Source organism: Neovison vison, chromosome 1 (genome assembly GCF_020171115.1).
Source record: "Neovison vison isolate M4711 chromosome 1, ASM_NN_V1, whole genome shotgun sequence".
Taxonomy (NCBI): domain Eukaryota; kingdom Metazoa; phylum Chordata; class Mammalia; order Carnivora; family Mustelidae; genus Neogale; species Neogale vison.
In genome coordinates, this window is record NC_058091.1 from 136,786,190 (window position 1) to 136,807,790 (window position 21,601).

At 41.8% G+C, this 21,601-nt stretch overlaps 1 protein-coding gene across 1 annotated transcript; it reads left to right on the forward strand.

Annotated features, from left to right (window-relative positions):
• The first annotated feature begins 18,966 nt into the window (after positions 1-18,966).
• RNF182 (ring finger protein 182) lies at positions 18,967-20,354 on the forward strand. Its single transcript, XM_044238549.1, has one exon. It carries the CDS (start codon positions 18,988-18,990, stop codon positions 19,729-19,731), a length of 744 nt encoding a protein of 247 aa, XP_044094484.1. The 5' UTR covers positions 18,967-18,987; the 3' UTR covers positions 19,732-20,354.
• The last annotated feature ends 1,247 nt before the right edge of the window (positions 20,355-21,601 follow it).

Consider the following 21,601-nt stretch of genomic DNA (forward strand, 5'->3'; position numbering starts at 1 on the left):
GTGACTTAAAAGCTTCCATAAGTCAATTATTTTCTGGGCTGATAAGAAAGAAGGGGTGCTCTTCTGGGTTTGCCTTTGAGAACATGAGTGTTTAATATGGCTGTGGCACAACACAGCCGCTTAACCTTAATATGTAATAAATATAAAGCTGTCTTCCCTAACAGTGTGCTTCTTTTCCTGTATAACTATCACTTTTGTCTCATCAAAAAAAAAATTGCAGCTTTTCACTGTATCCTAATCTTCACCGTCAAGTGTATGTCAGTCAGTAATGTGTTATGTAGCCGTGTAGTGGAGTGACATGTTCATTAAGATTGAGTCTGAAAGGCCTATTGAGAAATGCCATTCAGGTTGAATATATGCAGTAAAATCTAACTACAGTTCTGTTTCTCCTTGCCAGTCTTGAATTAAGACATAAAGTAAACGTGGTAGGATTTAGAGAGTGATTTTCCCTCCTTATAAACCTTTTTGCCCGTTGTTAATTGAAGCATTTCATTAACTGGATTGTTCTCATTTTGCTGAGTCAGAGTACAGTTGGACTTTGGTGACTGTAAATATATATACCTTTTATATACTATAAATATATATACCTTTCAGGAGGTATTTTAGACATCTTTATTAATGCTGGGGAAGAGATGATATATTCTTTAGAATGATGGAAGTGAGCAAAACACTTTGGGGAAAGATGGAAAGGAAAAATATTTTGTCACTTTTTATTTTAGAGTAGTGTAAAGTAGAAAAAACATCTTTCTAGCTTTTTTTGTGTCTATAATAATTTTGAGAAAGCTGTATTTAGATACAGTAGTGATGACTCTTTTGCTAAGTATATAAGGATACATTTAGAGAAGATTATAAAGCCTTTTTTAAAAAAAGATCTTATTTATTTTATTTGACAGACAGAGATCACAAGTAGGCAGAGAGGCAGGCAGAGAGAGAGGAGGAAGCAGGCTCCCTGCTGAGCAGAGAGCCCGATGCGGGGCTCGATCCCAGGATCCTGAGATCACGACCTGAACCGAAGGCAGAGGCTTAAACCCACTGAGCCACTCAGGCGCCCCAAGATTATAAAGTCTTAAAGACAACGTATACCTTCTCAGGTTGATGTCTGGACATTTACAGAGAAACAATCCTAAAGGAATCGTAGTCTGTAAATTGTATTAGTGCATATCTTTGAGCTGCACCTGCAGGCGACAGTGCACAAATATGTATGATAATTGTGAATTTTCAGTGATGAAAATAAAGGAATTCATTCATTCGCTCGACATATATTAAAGGCTTCCCAGATGCTATGATTTATGTCTATTTTGACATATATCTTTTATAGTTAAAGATTTTTTGGGAAGTTCAGCTGATCAGATTCAATATTTCTTTATGGACGTGATGGGGTATTAGATTTATAATTTAGAAATCTAGATTAAAAATGTATAGCATTCAAGAATGTCAAGAACAGTGCTGACTTTGGCACACCCTCCCAGGGTGTGGCGCACTATCACAGATGGATGGAAGGTGAAGGCATCTTGGAGATCTTTCAATATATTTATTTATTTGGCAAGTAGTTACTCTGCGCTGGCTTCCCATAGCTGCTTGTGCTGTAGTGGTAAACAATGGATCAAAGGCTCTCATATTCTTAGAAATTACAGTCCAGTAGGGGAGATTGAGGGTGGACAAACTAATTAGTTAAATTGGGCTTGTGGAAGGTTGTTGAAGAAAGAAAAAGGCATACAATAGAAAATAAAAGGTAAGGAATTTTAAAAATGAGGTAATTAGGGAGGAGCTCCTTGAAGACTTTATACTGAAGTTGAGATCTGTAAGAGACAATGAGCTCAGCAAGGACAAGTCACATCAAGGACATAGCCCCAAGCAGAGAAGAGCTTGGACTATTCGAGGTACTTAACCAAGGCCTGTGTGACAGGAATGCAGCGGGGACAGTGGTTCAAGGTGGGACTAGACAGAAGGCAGGGGCCACACTGTAGTGCCTTGTTGTATTGAGTTTGGATTTTAATCTATATTTAGTGGAAACCTATTGAATAGGAAATAGATCTAATCTAATTTATATTGATTTTTTTTAAAGATTATATTTATTTATTTGACAGACAGAATACAAACAGGCTGAGCAGCAGGCAGACGGAGCGGAGAAGCAGGCTCCCTGTAGAACAAGGAGCCCAGTGCGGAGCTTGATCCCAGGACCCTGGGATCATGACCTGAGCCTAAGGCAGCCGCCTAACCGACTGAGCCACCCAGGCGCCCCAATCTAATTCATATTTTTAGAAGCTCACTTTTGACTATTGCCAGGAAAACCATTTGTAGTGGTTTAGAGCTCTGAAGTGGGAATATTAGTTAGGAGGCAGTTTTATAGTGGACAAGGTCGGATGGAGGTGGGAGATTAGAGGCACGTGTCGGAAGCAGAACTGACTTGCTAATGGACTGGATGTGAGGAGGAGACACAGCGTAGAATCAAAGATGACTCCTGGTTGGAGTTATTTTTGGCTGGAAAACTGAGACAGTGGTGGTGCCACTTGTTATGATGGGAAAACTGTGTGGGGCGGGCGTTAGAGATGAAAACTAAGACTGGTCTTAGACTTAGGTTACATTCGAAATATATTTTTTAAAGATATATTTATTTATTTTAGAGGGAGAGAAAGAGTGCGAAAGTGGGGGGTGGGCAGAGGAAGAGAGAGAAAGTCCAGCAGACTCCATGCTGAATGTGGAGCCCCACGTGGGGCTCGACCTAATGACCCTGAGATCAGGAGACTTGGCCTGAAATCAATTGTCTGATGCTTAACTGACTTCGCTCGCCAAGTGCCCCAGATTGAAATATTTATAAGAATACAAGTGGTGGTTTTCAGCAGGCAGTCTGGAACTCAGAAGAAAGGTATGAGCTGCCGATGTAAAACTGGGGGAGTTGTCAGATGGTATTTAAAGGTGTTGGAGTAGATGAGACAAGCCAAGGGAAAGATTGCAAACAGAGAGGAACAGTGGCTCAAGGCCAAGTGCTAGGATGCTCCAGCATTTCCAGATTTGACGGAAGAGGAGCTGGCAGAGAACACTGAAAAAGAGCGGTCAGGACGGGAGCTGGAACAGTGCTGCATCCCTGAAGCAATGAGAAGAGAGGGTTCCAGGAGGAAAGGGGTGGTCTTTGGGTAGACAGCTCTTGAGAGGTGAAAGCCGGTGAGGGCAGAGAAGGATTCATTTACCTTTATAATCAGCTTCTGCTTTCAGAAATCTCATCTTACTTGTCTTTGCATCCCCAACCTCTGGCATCCAGCCTGACACAAAATAGACACTAGGCGAATTCTTGTTGAGTGATTAAATGAAAGAGATAGTGACAAAAGAGAGCTGGATCACGAGTCTGTCAGAAATTACATCCAACTGTCGCTCCTTTGAGTGAGTTTCCATAGCAGTTGGTACAGCTTTTCTATCAAGTGCTAATATACTGATAAAAACATATCAAAAGTCTTTGATACTTAAAATGGTTTCAGGAGTATAACTGTATTATTTTTTTGACAAGTAGATACCTAACGAAAGGTAGTTACATTGGTTTGGAAGAAGAGGGGACATTTGCGTAAGAGAGAGAGAGAGAGAGAGAGAGAGTGTGTGTGTGTGTGTGTGTGTGTGTGTGTAATATTAGTTTCATTTGCTGGAATTGATGTCACTATGATTAAGTTATTTCCACTTAAGTTTGAAATTGTAGAAATAGTACAAAGGACCTATATTAGTTTCTTTATACATTTTATTCTTTCTTGATATGGTTAGAGAGTTTTATTGAGGCTTGGGCAATGGAAATTTTGGAGGAAGTCATTAATAGTAAAGAGATCTGTTTAATGGGGAAGGATTCAGTCACTTTTAATAATGTGATTTGCAGCCTGTATTCCTAAAAACGCTTGATCTTCTTAAATCATATCTTTGCCCCTTCCAAGTAAAGAGGAAGGTACAATGCCTCATGTAGACAGAATAAATTTTGAAAAAGATGAAATTTCTTTATCAATTCATTAGGTAGTGGAGGATATTATGAATTGCACAATTTCAAAAGATTATGCTTTCCTTGCATTGTGCTCTATCTAGAGACCGAAAATCTGTGTACCTTTTTGTACTGTGTTCAAGGTGGGTTCTCATCCAAAATTAATAGTCTGGAATTGTATACCATTAATTTGGCTGTATTCTAATAGATTATGATTCTGTATCAAATTAAATTGCTTGGTCTTGGAGGAGGGGTAAAATAAGAGTTTTTAATCTTTGAGGGAAGTTTCTGGAATTCTGGGTATGCTGCTAAACAACCATTAAGGGCTGTTGGTGTTGCCGGTTCAATTCATTTAGAGTCAGCTGGTGAGCCTTTAAGAATGAGTGCTTGCCGTCTGTCGAGCCTGTTCTCTTAGGGTTTTCTAAGTTATAGCCTCTTATTAGAACAAGAAAGATTGTTTTTCATGAAAAGGCATAATGGCAAAAACCTGAACTCTGAGACTATTATGCCGTAATAAGAAAGTTCAAATATTGCTAATGTTTCCCAAGGGAGAATTATAACTGGGGCTGAGGCCCACATACTGATGATTCCTATTTATTAATGGTAATGAGAGCTTTTCAGACTTTAACTGGAAGCCAAGTTACAAATCTCTAGATGAAAAAATTAACTTTCTTTCTTTCTTTTTTCTTTTTAAAGATTTTTTTTATTTGGGAGAGAGGGAAAGAGCACAAGCCGGGGGAACAGGAGAGGGAGAAGCAGATGCCCCACTGAGCAGGGAGCCCAACATGGGATTCAGTCCCAGACCCTGGGATCATGACCTGAGCTGAAGGCAGATGCTTAATTGACTGAGTCACCCAGGCGCCCCTAAACTGATCTTTCTTGAGGGTAGACGCCACATGTATGGTTTTAGCTTAATTTAAGATTCAGGTACCACAGACACGAAGATTTGTTTTTGTGAATGAGAGATTTGGCATTAGAGCAATGGCAAGGGCGTGTCATTTGTCAATAGCTGAGCTTAAAAAACAGGGTTTGGGGGCGCCTGCCTGGCTCAGTCCGTTAATCCAACTCCTGATTTTGGCTCAGGTCATGATCTCAGGGTCCTGGGATTGAGACCTGTGTCAGGCTCTGCGCTCTTTGGGGAATCTGCTTGTTTCCGTCTCTCGGTCTCTCTCTTTCTCTCTCTAAAGTAAATACCCAAACCAATGTTCTCCCTTGATCATTCACGAAGAAGAGTGGTGTCCTAGTGCCCAAATCTTTCCTATATGTTGGGGGATAGAATTATTAGTCAAAGAATTTAGGCTGTCATAAAAAACAATGCTCATGAAATGACAATGTTCAAAGAGTGAGGCTCCTTTTCCAAAAGAAGAAATTAAAGGCAGAAGCAAACTGTTAGCACCAACTCTAAAAACAGAAACCATAGATCATGGGAACGATGATACCTTAGTCTGTATCTTTTTGTTTGTTTGTTTGTTTGTTTTTTGCTAGCCCTTTAAAATATCTTGCCTCATCATGTAGAAAGCAATGTTAATAATGTTTATTTTCCAGGATGGGAGGAGGACAGTTGTTGCCGTTTCAGTGCAGGGGAGAAAATAACACCTGTCCTATTGGTGCCAAACTGAAATGCTCCATGGGCTCTGGGAGCATGATTCAGGCAAAATGAAACCTGTGCGGGAAAGACTTTGAAAAAGCTAAACTCATCCTGAGACACAGAAAATTGACTTGTACAGACAACAGAGTGATACGTGGCATACAGCCCTGGAGAGGCAAAAAATAGGATCACGGTGACAGCTTGTCTTTTGAGCTTCCTTTGTCCTGACTTATGGAATCTTGGAGAAAACGCTCATCTTCTATGGGCCTTTACACATCTATTAAATGGGAATTATAATTGCCCTTCACTGTTAGAAAGGTTATGCATATTTCTAAAATTTTTAAATACGGGGCTTGATCCCAGGACTGTGGGATCATGACCTGAGCCTAAGGCAGAGGCTTGAACCCACTGAGCCACCCAGGCGCCCTAGTCTGATACTTCTTAATGGTAGGATAGTTGTTCTCTCTGCTTGGAAGCTTCTAAGATTTTGCTTTTTCTTCATAAGAGTACAAGCACTTTCCAGTATCTACAGAGATGTCTTTTTTCATAAATCTTGGCTGGAACCTAATGAGCCACTTGAATGTATAGACTCAAGTCCTGATTTTTAAGCTCAGAAAATTAGTTTCTTATATTTATTTAATTATTGCCTTTCCTCCATCCGTTCCTTTTCCTCCTTCAGGCTTTCCTGTTACTCACTTATTCTGTTTCCTAGATCCTTTTCTCTTGTGATTTCCATCCTTTTGTATTTTTGTTCTGTGCTTTCAGATTCTTTCTCTTGACTGACCAGGCTACTAATCAAGTCTCAGGAATGATCATCACCTCCTTTAATTCATGTACTGGAACATCTGATTGAGAAATCACGCATTTCAGCTCTAGGAAATCTTTCTGTGCTGCATTGAAATCTCCTTCTGTGCCCTGACTGCTCTTTGTCTGGTTGTCCTCGGTCTCCAGCTGCTGCCCTATAGCATTAACCGTGTGTTCTCCCTGTTGTCATGGACTGTCCTCTTGTTGGCTGTGGTGCCATTACTGGCGCCATTACTTCTGTTTGTCCTATTGCTGGGGCTCAGGTCTGATTGCCGGAGGACCCATGTGGCTGCACTTCCGTAAGCTGTGGGAGCACAGTGGTCTCCATTTCTGTGCAGCAACTCCTGTAGCACGATGACAGAAGACAGGCACCAGGGCCCTGCCAAGGCACCAGGCGGGAGGACCTCATGCCCCAGAGTCTCCTCACACTCTCCCAGCCTGCGAGACAGGAGGCCTCGGCCCAAGTGTTCTCTTTCTCCTTGGTGTCTTCTGGGACACACACACACACACACACACACAGTCACATGCATACAGTGGAGTGAGAGAGATTTTCAGTCTTCCTCCCAGGTGTCCCTCCACCTCTGTAGATCAAGTTCTGTATCATCTCCCAGGCATTCTGATCCTCCCCCAGGACTCCTCAGATGCCCGTCTTTATTGCCAGCCCAGCCCAGTCCAGGAAGAAAGCCCCCACCTGTTCCCTTTCACCTTCAACTTCCCCACGGCTCAAGGCTTCACCTGCCCTGGGTGTTCCGCTTGCTCCGGGAGTGGTCTGGGTCAGGAGAGCCAGAGTAGAACTGAGAATGGGAGGATAGTGAGCCATTTTACCTTGCTCTCTCCCCAGATTCCTCGACCAACTGTAATTCCTGGATTTCTTTTTCAAATACTTACCCAGTTGGGAAATGTGGGAATTTGTGACAAAAGCTTAACTGGGGGAAACACGGCAGTCAGTCCTCATGTTCAGTGACTACTATGTAAAGATACTATCAAACTGATATTTATCTCTAAGTTCATCACTATTTTTGAAATTCAGTTTTTAAAAAACTTCTCCCTTCTGCATATTCTGTCGTTTTCTTTCATCCATAGCAAACTGTCTTATCCCAAGAACACATAAACCTGACACCCGAGAGTATCACAGCCCTTTTACTTCTTCCTGGGCTCTCTTGCCTAAATAATACCTCCCCAATTCTACTTTTTATTTCAGAGTTGTATTAGCACACACCAGTTATGTCAAAAAGCCACTAGATAAGAATTGTACATATTTTTCTATTTCAAATATACATATATATTTTTTTAAACTTAAGACTGTTTGTGGTCTTTGCTGTTTGGGTCTTAGGCTATTTTGGGTCTTCTTCCCCAGCTTTTATGACATAGCACTTGCATTTCAATATTAAATTTATTAGCAGACCATTGTACCTAACTATCCTTTGCCCTTCTGCCATCATGTGTAGTAGACTGTGCACAAAAAGGGTTATAATAATTCTCCACAGCCTTTTGCAATGTGACTTTTCCCTCATCCCATCAACAGGTGGAGGAATCTGCTTCCCCTGCACTAAAATCTAGGCTGGCCTTGTGACTTGCTTTGACTAACAAAATGAAGTTGAGTGACTTTGTGAGAATTCTGAACCCTGGCCTCGAGGTGCCTTGTGGCCTCTGCTCCCGCCCTCTTGGAAGCCTGGGATGGTGAGATGAGATGAGATGAAAAGCCCAGACAAAAGCTGGCACCAGCACCAACATCAGTCATGTGAATGAGACCGTCCTCGAGCAATCAGCTTCTGTAGAACTACGAGGGATTATAGCCATTGGAATGATTGACCCCAAGACAGATCAGCCAAGGAATCATCCCTACTGAACCCAGCAGAATATTTTGATCCACAGAATCATGAGCAAGTAAAATGGCTGTTATATTAAGCCACTATGTTTTGAAGCGGTTTGCTTTACAATAATGGATGACCAACATGGCGTGCCCAACTTTCCCTTTCTGACCTAATTCAAAACCAATCTCTGTCCAAAGAAATTATTTTCCTCATTTATCATGGCCATCACTCCTACCTAGAAGATTTACTTTCTTACACACTCTGAAGCTGCCTAACCCTGCAGCTCAGGCAGTTTTTGTCTGAGTTAGAACATTCTTGGTCAAAGTACAGCTCTTATACTTTTTCTATATATAAACTTTTATAATTTTTATTATCATAGTTTCTGGTAATTAGGAGATGTGCTGCAGAAGAGAGTGAGTAGTTTCTATTGAAAGAATCTCCCAGAGCGCCTGCATGGCTCAGTGGGTTAAGCCTTTGCCTTCGGCTCAGGTCCTGATCTCGGGGTCCTCAGATTAAGCCCCATGTCGGGCTCTCTGCTTGGCGGGGATCTGCTTCCCCCCTCTCTCTCTGCCTCTCTGTCTACTTGTGATCTCTCTCTGTCAAATAAATAAAATCTTAAAAAAAAAAAAAGTGTCAGACAAGCCCCAGATTTCTCATGGATGACACAGGGTACTAGAGATGGCAGCATAACTTCTGTGGACCATGGAGACAAAAAGTCAGCTGCCTGAAAGCCACAGACACACCCAAGCTGCTGTGTCCCTGTTAGGGTAAAAGAAATTTGCTTCTCTGTTAGAATCAGAGATTCCCTCGCCCATTTTCTAGCCAAAATACTCAAGAAAGAGTATCAAACAAAAAGCACCCAAGCCAGAAGTTCATCATAAACATCGCAAGGTGAGGGGAGATAATAGCAGAGGAAATTTTTCTAAATTAATCAGTTAACTCAAGTGGGAAGGAAAGAATAGGTTCAAATGTAACAGTCTTGATATTAAATGAAAATGAGCTGAATTTTCCCCATAAAACATTTGATACTGTTAGACTGAGTTAATAAGCAAAACGCAGTTATCTGGTGTTTATAAAAAACACATGAAAAAAGTGATAGAAGGCCAACATAAAAGGATGGACAAAAGTCCCAGAAAAGACAAAGAGTCAGAAGAACTAGCAATATAAGAGTTAGACAGGTAGTATTTAAGTTAAAGCCATAAATAGGATAAAACATTACATAATACTTTAAAAAAGTCACAGTGTATGGAAGAAAAAAAAAAAAGTCACAGTGTATGAGGGAGGTAAATAGACCTGTGTATATGGAATAACATAGCCACAAAATCTATAAAGTGAGAATATTAGAAATGCAAATAGTTATGGTGAGACACTTTAGGAAACATCTCTTTCTTTTTTCAACCTGTATTAACCTTGTATAGAACTCTAAGATGGAGAAACAATAAATAAAAATGGATTCAGTGGCTATGTGACACTTTACATCCCTTCAATACAGAATATTTATTTTCTGTAAAGAAGATTTATAGTATTTATATATATATATTTATAGTATTTATATATATAAATACTATGCAGCCATCAAAAGAAATGGAATCTTGCCATTTGCGACAACGTGGAGGAAATTAGAGGGTATTACGCCGAGCAAAATAAGTCAATCGGAGAAAGACAATTATCATATGATGTCCCTGATATGAGGAAGTTGAGAGGCAACGTTAGGGGTTTGGGGGTAGGAGAAAAATAAATGAAACAAGAAGGGATCGGGAGGGAGACAAACCATAAGAGACTCTTAATCTCACAAAACAAACTGAGGTTTGCCAGAGGAGGGGAGTAGGGAGAGGGGGGTGGCGTTACGGACATTGGGGAAGGTATGTGCTATGGTGAGTGCTGTGAAGTGTGTAAACCTGGCGATTCACAGACCTGTCCCCCTGGGGCTAATAATACATTATATGTTAATTTAAAAAAAAAGTGAAAGCAGTACTGCACGTGGAGGTGGACCATCGAGGTTTGAAGGACCATGAGCCTGTTAGTGACCTTCTGGTCCATTGCCTCTACTTTCCCAGATCTAACTGATCTTTTGCCTCTGGATTGTCATATGATACAACAGGTGGGTTAGGAGTCTCGTTTGTTACTGTAGCTCAGGCTGTATGCAAACCAAGTTTGTGGACTAAAGTCAGCTCATCTAATAGGATGAAAATCACGCTAGCTTATTTTTGTATTAGTATTTTCTTGGTATATCCCTTTCCAGTCTCTTATATCCAACTTCACAGCATTTTATCATATTTTGGGCATGTCTCTTATGAAGAACTAATTAGATCTTTCCCCCCTTCACATATGAGAATCTTTGTCGAGTTTAGTCCATTAAATTTTATTGTGATTGTTGATTAAAAAAAAAAGTATTCATTTTCTGGATCACTTACAAAACTTGATCATATGCTTGACCACAGAGAAGACCTTAGCAAATTCAAAGGAAAAGGGATTTTTATAGATCTTATTCTCTGATCATAATCCAGTAATATTAGAAATAAATAACAGGAGGTAGTAAAAAGAACCTTTACATTTGGAAACTTAAAAACATTCTTTACAACCTTAGCATCAAAGGAGAAAACGGAAGTCAATTTACAAGATATCTAGAAATCAATCAAAGGAACACAATTTATTGCAAAAGCCATGGAATACAGTGAAAGGTGAAGCTAGTGGAAATTTTACAGCTTTTAGAGGTTTTCATTTTTTAAGAATAAAAGTGTACCCTTATTATGAAGTGAGAAAAAAGAATGACAAAACTAACATAAATTAGAATGAGGGAATAGTAAAGATAAAAGCCAAAGTTAATAAATCAAAAAATAATGTAAAGGATAAGTATAGACAATAATTCCTTGAAAATACAAAATAGATACAAAGATTTACTTGTTTGATTAGGAGATAAAGAGTCAAAAATTTATGAAACCAGAAACGAGAATAAACATGTAATCAGAGAGGCAGGAACGAATCAAAAAGGATGGCAGAGATAACTATTCAACGCTATGGCAACGAACTTGAGAAACCAGAAGAAATGGGTTATTTCCTTGCCAAAGATAAATGTCCAAATTTGGAAGAAAATAAAATTAGGATTGTATCTTATACCGTATATAAAGCTGAAAACAAGTCAAAAAGCAAGACAAACTTTGCAAGAAAATAACCGCATGTATAATATTAGGAGCAGTATTAAGTTTGGAGACCTAGAAGCTACAAGAGAGAGGATAAACATATGGCTGTCCAAAGAGTAAGATATTCTGCATTTCAAAAGATATTAAGCAAGGCCAATAAATGGTAAAATTTGAGAAAGTGTTTGCAATACGGAGGATAGAGTTTAATATGTTTTGTGACAACGTTTACAAGTTGACTGGGAAAGCCCAGAAATCCAATAGAAAAATAAGCCAAAAAATAGGAAGGTGTAGTTCAGAGAGGAGCAAGCTCAGAAGGCTGATACAAGAGAAGAAACTCCAACTCATATCATGGTCTGTCACTGCTCAGATGGGCAACAATTTATGGTCCGCTAATATCCATTGCTGTTGAAGGATAAGAGTCCTATTACTACTGGTCAGAGTCTGTGTTCTACTCCTGTTGGAGAGCGGTCTAGCGACATAGGTCAGTGGTAATATCTGTTTGACTCAGGAATTCCACTCCTTGTCTCTTAAATAAAAACACCCATACGTAAGAGTGTCACACGGTTGTGCTCCTCCATAATGTTTGTGTTGGGGAGAAATGAGGATAAATGCATGTTTGCCAGGAGAGGAATGGTTGGCTATAATTACGTCATATCCAAATGGTGGGATATGCGTTCATTAAAAAAGGAATTTAAGGCTCTTATTAGTTGAATTGAGAGCTTTCCGTGAGCCATTATTATGTGGGAAAGGCAAGTTGCAGAATACTGGGTATTACCTAGTAGTCAGAAGACAATGGAAAAATTGTGCTTCTGTGTGTCTGTATAATTACATGTACATGGATACTTATGTATACATGGGAATATATATGTGGAAGAAACATACAGGTAGTTACTGTGTGTTACTGGGGGAAGAGGGTGACATTGAGGCTGGTATGGGTGGGGGAAGCGAGGAAGAGACATTAACCAAACAAAAAAAGGACAAATGCACACACACACACACACTACTAATAAATAATGATATTTACGAGGATGTTTGCATATTTATGAAATCTGAATATGTACATCCACACACAAATGAAATTTTAAAAGTACATTTACTCAATTTTATAATTTCTAATTTGTGTACCACTAAGGAAGAACCTCAATCTAAAAACATTAATTCTCAAATCAGATACAGCATGGTAACTGTTCAGGGCTCCTTGGATTATAAGTAAGTAGCAGAAATCCAACCAAAAACTTAGCAGAAGCGAAAAAGGGAATTTACTGGCTTCTGGAAGCCTTCTCATAAGTCCAGGGCTGCAGTTATCAGCTGTCTCTCTGTCTGTATCTCTGATATCTACTTTTCCCATATCTCTCATTTTATTTTTGGCTTGATTCTCTCTTATTCTCCCTCTTGACGGCCCGACAGTTCCTTGAAACATCTTCTTCTGGTCTGTGCTCCCTCCCTTCCCTGGCATGTTCCTTCTTCCCGTGGCTTCACCTAACAAAGTCCTAGGGAAGAGCACGGACTCTGGGCTAAGTCGCCTGCCCACCTGTGAGCAGGGAAGGATGGAGTACTGTGATGAGGTCTGGGTCACAGAGTCCCACCTTGAGAGAAGGGGGTACTGTGCGTGGTGGACGGTGCAAACACAATCACACCGAGTGGGTGGGGAACACTTCCCCAGAGACGTAGTGGCAGAAAGGGGAGCGGTTCTGTGTAAAGGAGAGAACAAAGATCCTGGGTAGACAGAAACAACAGGTGCCCGCTGGAGAGCTTTTTTTCAAGTATAAGCCAAGTTTGTGTCTTTAATATCAAAGGAATTACATAGTAGAAGAAGTACATTTGAATCAAGCAGTAGGTACCATGTATGTAGGGTAGGGAGAATAAACATTTGTCCAATAACCCCAACACTTATAATGGGTAAGTATTGACGTGTATTGTCTTACCCCAGATGTTTCACAAAATACCTGTTAAGTGATTAGGAAGGAGTATCAGCTTCATGTATTTGAACATGTATTTTTCCAGAAAACAAAAACCTTTTTTAAAAATCCCCAGCCTTATTGAAGTGCAATTGACTTATAACATTGTGTAAGTTTAAGGTGTACAATGGGATGTGATCCCCAGATATATTGTAAAATGTTTACCCCAGTAACCTTAGTTAACACATTCATCATCTCAGGTAATCGCACGTATTTATTCTTGAGGTGATTTTAGTATGTTAGCTTCTTTCCCTTGTGCCTACTGAGACACAGTTGTAGCCGCTGCTCTGGTCGAGGAATGTGTGCGCCAGATGCACTCACCCTAGAGCTTCCATCCATTTTAATACTGACTTATAGTAGTGCCTGGATATTTAGGTGATTAGTAAGTGACAGTTCTATTTTGTTAAAAAAAAAAATTAATGGAATTACAGACCAGAGAGGAAAAGATGGTAAGTTGATCCAGAAATTTGGGCTATAAAAAATACCTAAAATAGTTAACCAGAGATGTTTTTTCCATTTCTTCCCCTCCTATCCTCTCCTCTTCCCTCCCCTCATAATCCTCCCCTCTCCTTCCCTTCTATTCATTCATTCATCTGTTTTTATTTTATTTATTATTTCTTTCTTTTTTTTTTTTACTGTAATAGATAATACTTTTTAAAAGATTTTTTTAAATTAACATATAGTGTGTTATATGCTTTGGAGGTACAGGTCTGTGAATCCTCAGTCTCACCCAATTCACAGCACTCACCATTGCACATACCCTCCCCAATGTCCATAACCCAGCAACCCTGTCCCTCCCAACCCACCCCCCAGCAACCCTCAGTTTGTTTCCTGAAATTAAGAGTCTCTTGTTCTTTATCTCCCTGATCCCATCTTGTTTCATATTTTCCCTCCCTACCCCCAGCCCTGCCTCTCAGATTCCTCATATCAGAGAGATCATATGATAATTGTCTTTCTTTGACTGACTTATTTCACTTAGCGTAATATCCTCTGGTTCCATCCATGTCATTGCAAATGGCAAGATTTTGGGTTTTTGATGGCTGCATAGTATTCCAGTGTGTATGTGTGCGTGCGTGTGTGTGTACGTATCTCATTATCTTTATCCATTCATCGGTTGATGGACATCTACGTTCTTTCCATAGTTTGGCTATTGTGGACATTGCTGCTATAAACATTCAGGTGCACATGTCCCTTTGGATCACTACATTTGTATCTTTAGGATAAATACCCAGTAATGTGATTGCTGAGTTGTAGGGTAGCTCTATTTTCAACTTTTTGAGGAACCTCCATGCTGTTTTCCAGAGCGGTGCACCAATTGCATTCCCACCAACAGTATAGGAGGGTTCCCCTTTCTCTGCATCTTCGCTGACACCTGTCGTTTCCTGATTTGTTAATTTTAGCCATTCTGACTGGTGTGAGGTGGTATCTCACTGTGGTTTTGATTTGTATTTCCATGATGCCCACTGATGTTGAGCACTTTTTTGTTTATCTGTTGGCCATTTGGATGTTGTCTTTACAGAAATGTCTGTTCTTGTCTTCTGCCCATTTCTTGATTGGATTATTTGTTCTTTGGGTGTTGAGTTTGTTAAGTTCTTTCTAGATTTTTGGATACTAACCCTTAATCTGCTATGTCATTTGAAAATATCATCTCCCATTCAGTCAATTGTCTTTTGGTTTTGTTGACTCTTTCTTTTGCTGTACAAAAGCTTTTGATCTTGATAAAGTCCCAATAGTTCATTGTTGCCCTTGCTTCCCTTGCCTTTGACGATGTTTCTCTAGGAAGAAGTTGCTGTGACTGAGGTCAAAGAGGTTGCTGCCTGTGTTCTCCTCAAGGATTTTGATGGATTCCTGTCTCACATTGAGATCCTTCGTTTATTTTTGTGTGTGTGGTGTAAGGAAATGGTCCTTCTGAATGTGTCTTCTGAATGTGTCTGTCCAATTTTCCCAGCAGCATTTGTTGAAGAGACTGTCATTTTTCCATTGGACATTCTTTCCTGCTTTGTCGAAGATTAGTTGATCATAGAGTTGAGGGTCCATTTCTGGACTCTCTATTCTGTTCCATTGATCTGTGTGCCTGTTTTTGTGCCAGTACCTTACTGTCTTCATAATGACAGCTTTGTAATAGATCTTGAAGTCTGGAATTGTGATGCCGCCAACTTTGGTTTTCTTTTCAACATTCCTCTGGCTACTCGGTGTTTCTGGTTCCATATAAATTTTAGGATTATTTGTTTCATTTCTTTGAAAAAAGTTGATGGTATTTTGATAGGGATTGCATTAAATGTGTAGATTGCTTTAGGTAGCATAGACATTTTCACAATATTTGTTCTTCCAATCCATGAGCATGGAACATTTTTCCATTTCATTGTATCTTCCTCAGTTTCTTTCATGAATACTTTATAGTTTTCTGAGTACAGTTATAGATAACACTTTAAAAATGTCTTAATGTGCTAGATAACACAGAAAAACGTATTGCCCCATGGTGTATCCAAACCCGACACTCCTGAGAACCACCTGTGTCAGGCAGCAGAGCATTTTCAGTCAGCGGGTGCCCTCCCTGCACTGCTTGCCCCACCCCCTCAATGTCGGAAGTGATCCCGACTTTTCTGTTACTTACTTCTGGCTTTTCCCCTTAGTTTCACCACCTAAATTCACATCTTGCATGGTTCAGTTTTGCCTGCCTTTCCAGCTTTCCAGAAGTGGAATCATGGAGCATGTCTCCTTTGGGTCTTGCTTCATTGATTCTGCATCACAGATGTTGTCCACAGCTTTCGTCAGGAGTGAAGGCAGAGTGGGAATGCACAGCTTTTTGATAACTGACTCTGGTGACCCTGTGAAGTTACAGATTTTAGGTTATTAATTGAATTCTTTGAGGAACCTTAAGAGTCCCAATGAGGCAGATGAAGTGTTTATTCTCTAAGAACCCTTGCAGTTGGTACCCTGCCTTCCTGAGATGAATGAGCACCATGCTGTCTTGTGCCATTCCAGAAGAAATACTTGTGTTGGCTGCATTTCTAGGGACGCACCAGAGCTCAAGGCAGTAAGCCAGTCCTGCCCACCCAGAAGTGCCTCTCTCACGGGCAGGGCTTGAAGTATTTCAAGCTGGTGGAGTGGATTTCCTGGAGTTAGTCTTAGAATTAAAATAGTGTCTTTTTTTTGAAGATTTATGTATTTATTGGAGAGAGAGTACGCACAAGTGTGCACGTGTGGGGGCAGACGGAAAGAATCTTGAGCAGACGCCCCGCTGATCATGGAGCCCAACTCAGGGCTCAATCCCACAACCCCAAGATCATGACTGGAGCTGAAATCAAGAGTTGGATGCTTAACCGACTGAGCCACCAGGGAGCCCCTAGACATAAGCCTTTTGTTGGTGTTTCTAGATGCATATTCTAGCTTTCTATGGGTCTGATATAATTTTGCTTATTTATCCTCACTCAGTATTTTACTGTCTCTTTTCCGGATGTCTCTATGTATATGTTCATATACTGTCTTTTTCCTTTTTCACACACCTTCATGTACACTAGTCCTTTTGAGGTTGTAGAGGCGATCGGTGCTGTGATTTCTACCCTTGCCGTCAGTTTCAGTACGCCTGGATTTGAGAAGGCATTAAGGCTGAGTGGGTGGGTAGAGAGAGAAAAGAACAGAACATTCCGGTTGGATAGGTCTCTGGTCTGTGCTTAGTGACCGACCAGGAGGCCTGATGAGTGGGAGCTGTCCAGGAAGTGGATCTGCAGTAACCTGCCCAGCCCCTGGGCCCCTTCTGTGAAGGCGGCGAGGACTGGGAATGGTTACAGCGATAGAGCACCTTCTTGGTCTGTGACTCCACTCCTGGAGATAGATGTTCATGTCACAGGAGAAAAAGAAGCCAGCTTTGTAAGATTATGGGCAAGACACAGTCACATTTTGTGACCATATGGGCACATGTTTCATGAACAGGATCAGGAATGAAGAAAACATTCAGGGCACATGAAAGGAAAAGGCACAGAAGAGTTGATGTCTGTGTCTGTGTATTCTTTTTGTGTGTGTCTAAGAGTGGATATATAGAAACTGGCTTATGATAACAGTTCTGAAATACATGCATTCATATATAATGAACTCTGTTTTTTTTTTTTTTAAGATTTTATTTATTTGACAGAGAGAGGGAGAGCACAAGTAGACGGGATGATAGGTAGAGGGAGAGGGAGAAGCAGGCTCCCTGCTAAGCAGAGAGCCCAATTCGGGGCTTGATCCCAGGGTACTGGGCTCATGACCTCAGCTGAAGGCAGATGCCCAACTGGCTGAGCCCCCCAGGTGTCCCAGTAAACTGTATTTTAAAAAACCCTGTCTACATGTTTTGGTTGTCACTAGAGATTCTATTTATCGATTAGCTTCCTTTTCCCAGCAGGAATGTCTTGCAACTGGTACCCATTATGCATTTTTGTATAATATGATGTCAATTAGAAAATTAGCTGAAGTTACAAAAAGGAAGGCAATATGTATTCACAAGCCAACTACTCATAATTTCATATATTTCAAGTTGAGCTGCCCACCGCCTCTGCCCCATTATGTAGAACAACCCACAGCAAAGTCGATCCCTGTGGGGTTCTACCTCTCTACCTGCTCTACCTCTCAGTTCTACATGCTCTACTTCTCAGCGCTGCCGTGACAGACTTCTGCTGCCGTGCTTGGGGATGTGCTCAGAAATTCAGATCCAATTTGATATTTTCCAAATCAAAACACAACTTAAGATAAATCTGTTACACAAAAAGTCACATACATCAAGGGCAAATGCAGATGGTGTGGCCATAGCCGCCTACTGCTGCCCTCTTCGTTCGTACGGATTCCTGGGGACTGACCGGGCCCGTGGAATCACCCCTCAGTCTGGGCCAAAGCCAGTGACAGCACCTGAGGGCCAGCAGTGAGTGCTGTTGACTCTGTTATGCTCCCTGTTCACTACGGAGAGGGAGTTGACAGGAGCTGGAGCAGGGGAACTGGGAGTGAGCCTCACACAGGCCGTTCTTCGTGCACATGGTGGGTGTGTTTACTTCTCTTGGCTGGGAGCTAGTCTTGGCGGTCAGGTGTCCTTTGCTTCATTCTTCCTTAAGTGCATTTATCCTTCAGATTTTCCTTTTGTGTACTCCAAGATACTACTGAGGGCATTTAGATAACTGGTGTTTATACTGTTGATAATCTGAATTAATCATTCTGTATTGAATGGAATCTGACTGCAGGTGTATCTGTTTCTGATAGATGACCCGTTTTATTTGTTTTATTTTCAAAGAGGTCAGAATTTGTTACCAGTCTCAGACTCTGTATCTAGTCATACTGGTGGTGCTCTAAATGCGTTTACACCAGTAGGAATCTTAATTCCTTCTTTACTGTCCTATTTGTGGATTGAGAAAGCTAAGCATGTAGATAGCACTTTCCTGTCCTGGGGCTCTAACCTTTAAACCTATTGCTTCTAACCACTTGGAGCTCAGAAAATACCATGAAGCACATTTCAGTGAACTGTTGACTATATTAGAATCTCTTTTTTCCTTTGCAGACCCTTCATGTGGCCTTTTTAAATATGTGTTTCAGACAGAGTGAATGTAGAAGCTGAAAATGCCTGGAAGATTGCTGGTTTCTGTTACTACCTGTCCAGCCTCTTTGCATCAGTGCCTGATTTGGATGATGTGACATTCCGAGGGACGCCTTCATCGACGTCGCTCTTCCGCGAGCTGCCTCTGGCGGGAGGTGGTAGACACGATTCAAGATGGCCGGTCAGTCGCCAGACGAGGCGGGAGAGGCTCAGGTCTCTGACGAGCTCGAGTGTAAGATCTGTTATAATCGGTACAATCTGAAGCAGAGGAAACCCAAAGTGCTGGAGTGTTGTCACAGGGTTTGTGCCAAATGCCTCTACAAGATCATCGACTTTGGGGACTCACCGCAAGGCGTCATCGTCTGTCCTTTCTGCAGGTTTGAGACCTGCCTGCCAGATGATGAAGTCAGTAGCCTGCCCGATGACAACAACATCCTGGTAAACTTGACTTGTGGAGGCAAAGGCAAGAAGTGCCTGCCAGAAAACCCCACCGAGCTGCTGCTGACCCCCAAGAGGCTGGCGTCCCTGGTCAGTCCCTCTCACACTTCCTCCAACTGCCTGGTCATAACCATCATGGAGGTGCAGAGAGAGAGCTCCCCGTCTCTGAGCTCCACTCCCGTGGTAGAGTTTTATAGGCCTGCGAGTTTCGACTCTGTCACCACCGTGTCGCACAACTGGACGGTGTGGAACTGTACGTCCCTGCTCTTTCAGACGTCTATCCGGGTGTTGGTTTGGCTGCTGGGCTTGCTCTACTTCAGCTCCTTGCCCTTAGGGATCTACCTACTGGTGTCTAAGAAAGTCACTCTTGGGGTTGTCTTTGTCAGCCTCGTCCCTTCAAGCCTTGTCATTCTCATGGTGTATGGTTTTTGCCAGTGTGTTTGTCACGAATTTCTAGACTGTATGGCACCTTCTTCTTAATTAATATGCAGACTAAGAAATTTGACACACATTGCCACCTTTGAAGCTAGGTAATTTATCATTTATTTATTTTATATTCTCAGTGATTCGTGTCCATGACATTAACAAAGCCATTGGCTCAATGTTTGTGGTCTGTTTTCCATCAAAAAGCTGACTCTGTTGGTTTTCCTATATGCTGGACATAGAAAGTGCTCATTTCTTCTTAGGTGTTAGCCAAGATGCAAGCATGTATAAGCTAAGCCTTCACAGAGCACTTCTTGTGAGCCTGCCCACAGAAAGGGCAGGAGTTCGCTCACCCCTGCTGGAAGGCACCAGCAGGGAGGGGTGTTAGACTGTAGGAAGGGTCTTTGCAAAAGGTTAGGGATGAACCTGTTCCTCTAATCCTTAATAATCTATGATGGTGGGTGGACACAAGAGGAGAGCTTTCCAAGACACATCTACTTGAAAAGTGTGACCTGCCCCTCCCACACACCCCTCCCACACTGCTCCTGCACCCCCTCCCATATACCCTCGAATCCCCTCCTGCACCCCTCTCTGCCCCCACACAGCTTCCGAACCCCCATACTCCTTCATATCCCCTCCTGCACCCTTCCCCCCGCACCCCCACACTCCTCCCGCACCCCTTTCCCATACCCCCTTGTATCCCCTCCTGCACCCTCCTCCACGCACCCCCTCCCACACCCCTCCCACAACCCGCCCCCCGCACCCTGTTGTTGGCTCCCCCAGAATCCTCTCCAGGAGCTCTCTTGCCAGTCAGCGCGCTGTCTGTGACCCCAGTGACGCGCTCCTTCCTTCTGCGCATGGTTCATCGCCAAAAGGAAACTCGGCCTCATGCCCTTGGCAAAATACCCATTTTGCCAGATTTCTAAAGAGAATTAAACATATTGCGGAATTTGTATTTAAAGCAGACTCATGACTGAATATGGCCGCCTGTCTTTAAAGACCCTTTCGTCCATATTTGTTGTCTTCTCTCCTCCCTCCTCTCTGAAATTCTCACAGAGCAGTTACAGTTCACGGGCGTCTTCATGTGGGTCCTGCCCTCGAACGGTGTCGCTGAGTTTTGTTCACCACCTTGTTCGGCCACCCCACCCCTTACCCTGGGTGACGTTCTACTTCAGTTAGTTGTTCGAAGCATGAGGATTTTTCCCCCCGTTGTATTTCGGATTCTTCTAGGGACTTATTTAACTTAATCCTATAACAGTCTGGGGGTAAGTTGTGGCAGTGGAAACCCAGAAACAATTCCTGAGCTCCCAGGTTGAAGTGCTGGGAATGCCAGTCTTCTTGCTGTTCTGGGCTCAATTGTACCAGAACAAAACGGTTTGGGCTTCTGTGCACAATGGGGTTGCATTTGGCCAGAGTGACGGGGAAGGAACACACAGAGCCGACTTGCTGCTTGAGAGGACCCTCCGGGCAGTCAGACGGAGGCGGCAGGGCGTCCCTTGACCTGTTGATCTTCCTCTTAAAGCCCATTTTAGCATGGATTCACGTTCTTACATAATTCATTTCAGATAAAAACACAAGCTGTGTGACTTGAGTTAATGAACTCCTTCCTTTTCGTGATGTCGGGGAAGTTGAATGTATATATTTATGAGAAGAAACTCTTTAGCAGATTTTAGGTTTGAGGGAATAGAAAGTCCACAGAAACTGCCCCCCCCCCCGAAAAAAAGGGTTTTCAGTTTCTAAAACCCATTACTGAGGATTAACATTAAAATATTTATAACTCTTAGAAAAGGGCTTTCCTAAGATGACTTCCACCTGTTTGTGGGAAACATTTGTTGTGTGACACTGTTGTAGTGGACCAGTCTGATCTCTCTTTTCAGGAAGAATTGACCCTTACTTTTAGAATAGTAGTTTGATTTTAACCATATAA